Raw genomic sequence first — 9,770 nt, forward strand, 5'->3', positions numbered from 1 at the left:
GAGGGGCATCTGAAATTTTCTTAATCAATGTTTTCTGGCATGGTGATAGTCTGTCTGTCTTCCTTCCTTTCTCTCTCTCTCTCTCTCTCTCTCTCTCTCTCTCTCTCTCTCTTTCTTTCTTTTTAAAGTTTATCTTCCTTACTTGAGTTTCTGGGATTTATGTCTTTATACCTCCTGTCAAGTTTATTAAAAAGCTGACCAATATTTCTCCAATATTCATAAACAAGATTTTTCTCTTCCCTCCCACCAGTGCTCTGGTTATGTGACACCGTCTGATATTATCTCAGAAGCCACAGAAACCCTGAGGTTTCTCCAGCGCTTTACTCTTGGTGGCTTAAATGGTTAGCACCACACTGGCTTCGAGTAAACCAGGCGCTTCTACTATATCCATTGTCTAAAACTATACAACAAATAGTCCATTTCTGATGCATTTTTTTTTCATTTCTAGAATTTCCATTTTCACGTTTCTCATCCCTTGGTGGGGATCTGTTTACGATTGGCATTTCCTGGTCTGGTTTTCCCTTTCTGACTTTGTTTCTATCCACCAGCCTTTCTAAAGGTTGTTAGCAGCCGGGCGTGGTGGCACACGCCTTTAATCCCAGCACTCGGGAGGCAGAGGCAGGCGGATTTCTGAGTTCGAGGCCAGCCTGGTCTACAAAGTGAGTTCCAGGACAGCCAGGACTATACAGAAAAACCCTGTCTCAAAAAACAAAACAAAACAAAACAAAACAAAAAGGTTGTTAGATGTTTTTTCTTGCTTTGTTATAGGTACAGTAGATTTTGATTTTTGTGTTACACATCGTCATGGTTTGTGTCTGAAATGCCCACACACCCCAATCCCCCAACCCCTGCTCAGGCTCAAATGTTTGGACACTTAATCAACAACTGGTTTTGGAAGTTGTCGAACGTATAAGGAATACTGCCTACATGATAGTGGCAGGCTCCTGGGAGAGGCTCTGAGGCAATACCGCCTTTTACTCCGACCCCTCTGATTGCTTCCTGGTCTGGATGCCGCACTGCTGTGCCTGCCTTCTTTGTTATCGTGGACTGTGAAATCTTTCTCAAACTGTGAGCCAAAATGAACATTTACTCCCCGGAATTGCTTCTGTCAATATTTTATCACTGCAGGAGGAAAATTGACTAATACAAAAGACTTAGTATAGAGAGATGTGTTGTGATTAAACCTGCCCGTGGGTCCTAGCCTTGGTCACTTGTCTGGGAACCATGTAGAAGAATTTGTAGATGAGGTTAGACAAATCCTAGAATACCGCATGCAGAAATTAATGGGAAGTCCTGTCTGGAGTTCAGAACCCCAGTGTAGAGACGGAAATGATGGCAGCGAAGACATGAGGAGAAGCCTGACTTGGAACCAAACTAGAGGCCATTTGTGTTCAAGTCTGCCAAGGAATTTGGGTACCTTCTGCCCATGTTCAAAACAACCACATGAATCAGAATACGAAAGCATGGACTAATTTTCTTCGGTGCAGGAAATTTCAAGACAAGATAACATTCAGGCTGTGGTATGGCTGTTACTTGCTGCGTTTACCCAAACATACGGTGAGCATCCAGAGCAAAAAGCAAAGCGAAAAGATCAGAACAATGTGAAGTTTGGGAAGGGAAGGAACGGAATCATTATTTAAAGTTGTGCGTGAAGCAAGGCTGGGGGGAGCATCTCATTGTGGAGGAGTTTAGTGCTGCCCCAAAAGAGCCCTCCCAGCTCCGCAATGGAACAATAGAAACGCTGACCAAAGTGGCAGGCAGAATCCCACCCTTCAGATGCTATAGGGTATGAAATTGAAAACTCATTTGAAAGATTTCCATTCGAAAGAAGAGTCACCCTAAAGAGAGGAGTTGACAGAAGAGACTTAGCAGGGCCTGCTGCTCAAACAGAGCCACGCAGCAGGAAACAGTTGGAAGGTTCCCCTATGCAGGCATTGGAGTCCAGGGTAGCAGGGGTCCAAGGGACTTGATCTGGCAGCAGATTAACCACTTGGTGACTGCTTTTATTAAAGTACCACATGTAAGAGTCAGGGGACTGTGGACACTCGCTCTGTGTTTCTAGAGAAAAGCTGGTGAGACTGGGCAAGAGTCCTTGAAGTGAGCCCCCAGGGGGCTCATGAGTGAACTGGTAAAGAGAATCGTAAGTTGCAGTGGAGATGTTAGTGATATGGGATGTCTGCGGAGGGGCAGTGAGCAGAGCTGGCCAAGAGAGAGCCTGTGAGTGCTTTAAGTGGTAGGGCTATTAAAGAGGCTGCCCAAGCCTGTTAGAACCCCAGTGATGACACCATGTGCCCTTGGTGCCAGGCATTAATGTTAGGGGTTTTTTTTTTTTGACCAAATTTTCTTTACTATCACTCCCCCACCCCCCACTTTAGAACGGAAGTGTTGCATCTGTAGCATCGCAGATGACAAGTGTGTAATGTTTTAATTTTTCAGAGGTTCACACTACAGATTGCCCTGGAGTCTCAGTAGATGCTTTGGACATTTAGACAGTGTTGAGGCCCCTAAGAGCCTGGGGACATTTGAAGTTAGACTGAATACATTTGGCATTATGTGATGGCCATGGGCCTGTGGGAGGCCAGACGTGGAATGTTGTGGCTTACATCTGGAATGTCCTTCACGGGCTCAGATCACTGTTTTGGGGAGCACAGAGCCTTTGAGACATGTGACCTGGCTGGCAGAGGTGGGCTGTTCGGGGCAGGCCTTGCAAATTGGGCACCTTTCTAATTCTGTCCTGAGCTCTCAGTTCACCATGTGAGGAGCTCTGCCCACATTCCCACCATGACGGAGCCATGCTGCCAATTCTGCCTTGCTATGATGGAGTGAAATATTTCTAAAGCTCTGAGCCAAAAGAAACGTCCCACTTAAAAAAAATAGTAATTTGAAAAAAATATGCATCAAGGACCCGCACAAAAGAATAAACCTTCCTTCTTTTTTTGAAAAGATTTTTAAAATAAATTTATTTATTTAATGTATGTGAGTACACTGTCCAACCTTCAGACATACCAGATGATCCCATTATAGATGGTTGTGAGTCACCATGTGGTTGCTAGGAATTGAACTCAGGACCTCTGGAAAGGCAGTCAGTACTCTTAACCGCTGAGCTATCTCTCCAGCCCTTTAGGAATTTTCTTTCTTAAGTTGCTTTTATCGGGTATTTTGTCACAACCATGAGAAAAATAACCAGCACACACAGCACACAGTTGCTGTGTTACATGCCTGCGGTTTTTGTTACTTTCCTTAGAAAAGCATTGAGTTTTGCTTCATCAGGCTGAGCCTCGGTTGACCTCTGTCCCCTCACTTCTAAGATCCCAGGGTGTGATTCTATGTAGAGATGGAATAGTATGCGGCTGACTAAGGTAAAGCTGGGTCGGTTGTCTGTCTGATGGCGCCCTTATAAGAGATGCCAGGAATCCACAGCCAGCCCTGTCAGGTCACAGGAAGAGGATGCCTTCTTCCTGCTGAGGAGGGACCTTAGGAGAAACCTGCCCCTGCTGATACCTTGATCTAAAGCTGTCAGCCTCCTGAAGCTGGAGAAGACACACACTTGCTATCAAAGCCAGGTCTGAGGTCCTTTGTCCTGGCAACCATAGCACGGTAACTTGGAGCAGCTAATTTACTTGCAAAATGGCTTGATTCTCTCAAGACCTGCTTTGAAGTTCAGCTAGATTGGCCCTGGGGCACCTCCACTCTTGGGCCAGTTAGCCTGTTCCTATGGTGTGCCTCTGCGTCTGTCTGTAACCCATCCTTGGGTTCCTCGTAGTCTCCTTCCTCAGGCAGGGTAGAGTCTACCCTCTTAGAACCACTACAAAACCCGGAGTGCCCGGCTGCCTCCTACCTCGGGTTCAGACCATGGGGGAGCTTGGTCCTTTAAGCCTTATGCTGCTGCTTCCACGCATGCTCAGCCCCTTGGCAACCATCCCTTCCTTCCTCAATATCCGGTTTGTCTGGCCTTCAGGTCAAGGCAGTGAAGGATTTGACTAAGAACTCAAGGAACTCACATTTATGGTCTGCAGCTTCGTTTTCTTCCTTCTCCCACCCAGCTACCCAGGTTCTGGACCTGGTTCTTGTTTCTCTACTCTGCCTTGTTTCCCTCTTCTGGATTCCTGTCATTTGACAGGGCTTTAGAGTCCCCTACAGGAGAGGGTGGTCTGGACCGCTTTCTGTGTGCTCTGAGAAAGACTGGCTAGTACCCGAGGAACTCCAGTTTGCCTGAATAGATAAACACCATCTCCCCCAAGGTGTGCAGGGAGACGGTGGGGGGTGGGGGTGGAGGTGGGGGTGGAGAGAAGACATGAGAAAAATCACACCACGAAGTCACAGCTGGTCTGAGAGCATGCGCAGAAGCAGCAGCGTGAGGCTTGCACATGCAAGCCCTGGAGGAGGCAGCGGGGTGCTCCTGGTGTTGTAGTGGGGCGGGGGGGGATGATGTGAGCCCCCTGGAAGTCGGGCTGGAGGAGAAGAGGCACAGACAAGGAGAGCTGAGCTGCTGTGGAGTCGAGGGTTAGGATTTAAGGGAGCAGCTGCTGTGGTAGCCACAGAGAAAGTGCTAGAAGCGAGAGTGTACTGAACGGGAAAGATGCCCGTGTTTTGTCCGTGGAGAGTTCAGGTTCTGAGAGAGAGGAGAAGGGGAAGTTCCTACAGTCCAGGAGAAGATACAGAAGATACAGAGCCGGGCAGCCATCAGTCTGTATGAGACCTGCCTGGGGTTCAGAAGCCATTTAAGCCTGTACCAAGATTTGGGCCAATGACCTTAGGACTGAGTCCTTGACATCAGAGACGGATCAGTGGACCCCAGTGAGGCAGGTGCAATAGACGTGGCACAGTGCAGAGTCTGTATCCACAGCACCCATAAGTTTTCCTATAAAGGGGAAACTGTAGCTGTGGGGTTCTCCTGATCCTCTGTGATGGGCCCACAGTCTGGTCCCACAGATATGGTTGTCTATTGTTGTGCAGTACCCTTGACTTTATATGGAATGGGGCGGGGGTGCAGTGCTTATAATATGGATAGCCTGTTCATCAGGACACAGGCTTGTACGGGGGAAGGGGTAATGCTCAAAGGTAAGATAAATGTCTCTTCAGGGGACAGGTGGCGGAACCCCTGATGGGGCAAGGGAACTTGGGTTGGGATGTGGGCCAGAGAGGAGGGAGGAATGAGGATGTTCAAGAAAATGGGTTCTTGGCAAGTCTTATCATCTTGATGGCTGTCCTAGTTGGCTGCCCCTTGCTATGATAGCCAAAAGGAACTTGAATAGAAAAGCAATTATTTATCCAACACATCCCTATCAGTCAGTCATTGAGGGAAGTCAGACAGGACCACCAAGCAGGAACCAGGAGACAGGAACTGAAACAGAGACCATGGAGAAATGCTGCTTACTGGCTTTCCCCCCATGGCTTGCTCAGCCTGCTTTCCATCTCTTGCCAGATGACCCTGGCTTGTGTCAAGTTGACACCAAAACAGCACAGCAACAACAACAACAAAGATATGTAATAAGCACAGTGATAAAGAACCACTGGGATGTGCCACAGAGAAATAGAGCCCTGCTGGGTTTGCAAGGATCCAGGTGAGGCTTGGAGGATTTAGGTCTGTTCTCTAGAGCCTGGGATGGGGCCAAGGCTTTTAAATTCTGTGTCCAAGTCATGGACTCTGTAGCCTGTTGCCCACAGCTAGGCAGACTCCTTCAGCCCCAAAGGACACACACACACAGAGTCCCTCTCCTTCTCTCCTCTGACATTTCTGTTCTGAGTTGTCCTGATCCCCTGGGTTCTGTCCTCGGTGTCCAGTTTACAAATCCCCTCTCCGGGGCATTTCATGGGTGGGCATCTCAGTCCTAGGCACTGTGCGAGGGAATGTGAAGTATCTCCACAGGGCAAAGAGTGTCCAGCTTCAGGGATGAAGAAAGCTGCCTGCCCCGATGACGGCTCCCTTAGGCAGTTCTTGGGGCTGGCAGGGAACCAGGTGAAGTAGGGTGTGCCTTGCATCAGGAATGCAGACTGGGTTCCCTGGAGATGCTCCCCCTCCCCCGGGAGGCTCCTAGATGTAATGACCTTCTCTCTCTGTGCTCTTTGTTTCTCCACAGCGTCATTCACTTCAAATATTTAAAAAACAAAACAAAACAAATAAACAAATAAGAAACAAAAAACAAAACAAACAAAAAACAAAACCTAGAAGTCTCTACAGTAGGCACAAACCTTACCCAGAGTAACACCACGCAGCTAATCCCTTCCTGGGTGTGACCCTGTGGGTGCCCTATTCCAGTTGCATACGTGGCCCATTCCCCTTTCAGTAACCTGGCACGACCCAGCCTGACCCAGCCCATGTCCGGAGGGGTTTTTCCCACCTCCTCTGAGCCTCCACTTGGAGCCATGTCAGCTTTTCTGCACAAAGAACCTAGGAGGCTTGGGGCCACGAGTAAGGGACAGTTATCAGGGCCATTGAGCAAACAAACAGGAGCCAATAAAACGCCAGCTGGTGGGAACTGGGCATTCTGCAGGCTGCCCAGGTCCAGTGGAGCAGACATGGGACCTCGAGGTGCCCCCCTACTGGCTGTGGTCCTAGTTTTGGGACTGCATGCTCTGGTGGAGGGCGAGAAACCTTGTAAGTAAAAGTCCGTGGAGACCCAGCAGGTGAAAGGTGGGATCTGAGCCCCCTTGAGTGATGGGCTGTAGTTCATCTAGGACCTGGGTTTTTTTCTCTATGTTCCCTCAAAGGACAAAGGCAGGGTGACAGATTGCAAGGAGCTAGACAGCACCCTGCAGTCTGGGTGCTGCTGTGGGAAGCTCACCCAGAATCCCTTATTCAGAAGGGCTATGTCTACAGGTGTCAGCCTGGTTAGGAGGGCAGGAGGGCCTGCTGTCTTGGGCCTATCTTGTGACCTTGACTTCTGCATAGGTTCATAGAGTCACCCTCTTTACAGAAGGTTTGTGTCGCTTTCTTCCTTCCCTTCTCTTCTCTCTCTTTACTTCTTTCTTTTTTCTTTCTTTCTTCCTCTCTCTCTTCCTTCCTTCCTTTCTTTCTTTCACAAATGAAATGGTTTCAATAAAAGCCTCCCCTGGTTTGCCCAGGAGGAAGCCAGTTAGCTTTAACATGGGCAAAATAAGACCTCATGTCACCCCTTGGGCAATGAGATTCTGCAAGTGCCCTAAGCTCCCAGGGCAGGTTGGAAGAAGCATCTAACATGCTGGGCAGGGATGCCCATGATGGCTCGCTCTATCCACAGCCCCCTGTCGGTGCTCCAGGATGACACCCCACAACAGAAAGAACTGTGGCTTCCCGGGCATCACCAGTGAGCAGTGCTTTGATCTTGGATGCTGCTTTGACTCTAGCGTCGGCGGGGTCCCTTGGTGTTTCCACCCACTTCCAAACCAAGGTAACCTTTGGAGAGTCAGGTCTTTCTGCCAGCTGTCGGCTTAGGGCCTGGCCCTGGGCAAGGTCTACAGCAGGTGCTTGGAAGCTTAGCTGAGCTAGAGCTAGCCCAGGTTAACACAAAGGAAGCCTTAAATGCCTCTTCTATACCCTTACCCCCTCCCCGACCCCCATCCCATACCCTAGATCTACCATTGGCCTGTACTTAAAAATGTAACTTCCAAAGCAGCTTGGGAAAGGGGGGTGGAGGCATCAGATAAGATAGAATTATTACCCCTGCAAACAGACTTCAGACCTTCAGAAAATTGTTGATGCTACTGGCAGCTTTTATTGGGATGGGTTTCAAGCCAGGGCAAACTGTGAATACAATACGCACAAGAGTGCCAGCTGTGTGTGAGTTCACCGCAGGCATGGGCTTTGCCATTGGGGCACACTCATGGTAGGCAATATCCTCCCAAGTGATCAGCATGCTCTGAAGTAGGTTAGTGGCTGCATCCAGGGTCCCTTTCGAGATCAATGTCTTCAAGCTTCTGGGCGTGGTACAGTGGGCTGCTCTTATTTCACAGAGCTCAATGCTGAGTCCAGAGAGGGTAACGTGGTTTTCCCGAGGCCCCAGTTCTGCAAATGTTCTGTTGGTCACCTCCCAACATTAGTGCCCCCCTGTGGGGAGGACAACCAGTCCTTAGGAATTACTCTCCTGAGAGACGCCACCCCCAAGGAGCTCCTTGGGACATGCAGAGCCTGCAAATTCAGTGTCCCTAAGAAGGCAGACCTTGTGGCCCTCGGTGAGTGTCCAGCCTGACAGAGCCTTGGATGTTGCTCTTCCTCACGACTAGCATCGGAGCAGTGTGTCATGGAAGTGTCAGCTCGCAAGAATTGTGGGTACCCGGGTATCAGTCCCGAGGACTGTGCCAGTCGAAAATGCTGCTTTTCCAACCTGATCTTTGAAGTGCCCTGGTGTTTCTTCCCACAGTCTGTGGAAGGTAATGGTTGCCGGTGGGGCCTGCCTGGAACCTGGCAGGAACCATTCCCACCCACACTCACCTGCTGAGGGTCCCTCCTGTGTGTGTGTGTGTGTGTGTGTGTGTGTGTGTGTGTGTGTGTACCTGTGTGTCTATATCCGTATGTGTACCTGTATGTGTGCATGAGTACTGTTCCTGTGTACCTGTGTGTATGTATCTGTATGTATACCTCTGTGTGTGTGTGTGTACTCTGTGTATCTCTGTGTGTGTGTCTCCGTGTGTGTACACCTCTGAGTGTGTATGTATTTGTATGTGTACTTGTATATGTGCGTGTGTACTGTGTGTGTATGTGTGTACCTGCATTGGAGGTACTCTGCAGAGTTTGGGTGCTTCCCTTAGTCCTCCTCCCCCATAGTTTTTGAGACAGGGTCTCTCACTGAATGCAGAGTTCACCAATTGGCTAGGCTGGCTGGCTAGTGAGCTCCGCTCCAACCTGCTCCCCAAACTGGTGGGGTTTTTGTTTTGTTTTGTTTTGTTTTTGTTTTGTTTGCTTGTTTTCTGGAGCTGAGGACTGAACCCAGGGCCTTGTGCTTGCTAGGCAAGCATTCTACCACGGAGCTAAATCCCGAACCCCAACACTAGTGTTAAAGATATGCCCACAACACCTGTCTTTTTATGTAGGATCTGGGGATCTGAACTCGGACCCTCGGGCTTGTACAGCAGGTGCTTTACTCATTGAGCCACACCCTCCCCGTGCCTTGGCCTGCTCTCAGGGCCTGTTCTATGGCTACCCACACTGGTCAGCAGGCTCCCTTGGGAATCTCTAACGGTTTGGGGAGAACAGGCCCCATCGTTCCTGTCCCACTCTGTGCTTGTTCAGAACCTGTCTATGATGAGCCAGACACACTTCTGAGCGCAGGCACTCGTGCCTCCTTGGCGTCCTGACCAACCACCATGCTTTTGCATCTCCAGATTGTCACTACTGAGAGTCACTACGGCCGAGCCACCAGTTCCCTGGGAGCTGCAAGCCAGAAGAAAGCTTCAAGCAGACTTCATCAATCTCTGGGGTTTCTAAAACCATCTTGACCCTTAGCAGTGGCTAGACACAGCATTTTCCAAGTAAAGAAAAATTGAAAAACTTGGCAATTTTTATTTTGGTTTCCTTGAGGCAGACGTACAATGGTGGTGTGTACACACGGAACGTACAGGAATGTGTGCGTGTTTTTGGGAGTGTGTTTGTGTGTATGTGTGTGTGTGTGTGCACCTAGGTGTGAACACATGGAGCGTACACAGGTATATACACAGGTATGTGAATGCATGCATGTGCATATGTGTGTGTGCAAGTATGTGAATATGTGTGCATGTATGAAAACATCAGTGTGCACATGTGCATATATAAGCAACAGTGCATATAACACCCTTCCATCTCTCTGAGAGCCTCA

General features: G+C 49.1%; 1 protein-coding gene across 4 annotated transcripts; it reads left to right on the forward strand.

The window, feature by feature from the left end:
* Positions 1 to 3,947: 3,947 nt before the first annotated feature.
* Positions 3,948 to 9,464, forward strand: Tff2 (trefoil factor 2). Of its 4 annotated transcripts, none has more exons than XM_085832895.1 (5): positions 3,948 to 4,008; positions 5,426 to 5,564; positions 7,221 to 7,370; positions 8,203 to 8,349; positions 9,301 to 9,464. In XM_085832895.1, exons 2-5 carry the CDS (start codon positions 5,519 to 5,521, stop codon positions 9,312 to 9,314), a joined length of 357 nt encoding a protein of 118 aa, XP_085689021.1. In that variant the 5' UTR covers positions 3,948 to 4,008; positions 5,426 to 5,518; the 3' UTR covers positions 9,315 to 9,464. The 4 variants fall into 4 exon arrangements, with proteins under 4 accessions (XP_085689021.1, XP_021005519.1, XP_021005518.2 ...); XM_021149860.3 differs by lacking the exon at positions 3,948 to 4,008 and adding an exon at positions 4,029 to 4,241; XM_021149859.2 differs by lacking the exons at positions 3,948 to 4,008; positions 5,426 to 5,564 and adding an exon at positions 6,364 to 6,598.
* Positions 9,465 to 9,770: the final 306 nt, after the last annotated feature.

The sequence above is a fragment of the Mus caroli genome, unplaced genomic scaffold (assembly GCF_978045245.1).
Source record: "Mus caroli unplaced genomic scaffold, Mus_caroli_1 scaffold_18, whole genome shotgun sequence".
NCBI classification, from domain to species: domain Eukaryota; kingdom Metazoa; phylum Chordata; class Mammalia; order Rodentia; family Muridae; genus Mus; species Mus caroli.

Coding starts and splice junctions, on each gene's coding strand:
- Tff2 (XM_085832896.1), top strand. CDS start 6,367: ATGTCAGCTTTTCTGCACAAAGAACCTAGGAGGCTTGGGGCCACGAGT. Junction 7,371..8,202: donor CCACCCACTTCCAAACCAAG/GTAACCTTTGGA, acceptor CCTCACGACTAG/CATCGGAGCAGTGTGTCATG. Junction 8,354..9,290: donor CCACAGTCTGTGGAAGGTAA/TGGTTGCCGGTG, acceptor CACCATGCTTTT/GCATCTCCAGATTGTCACTA.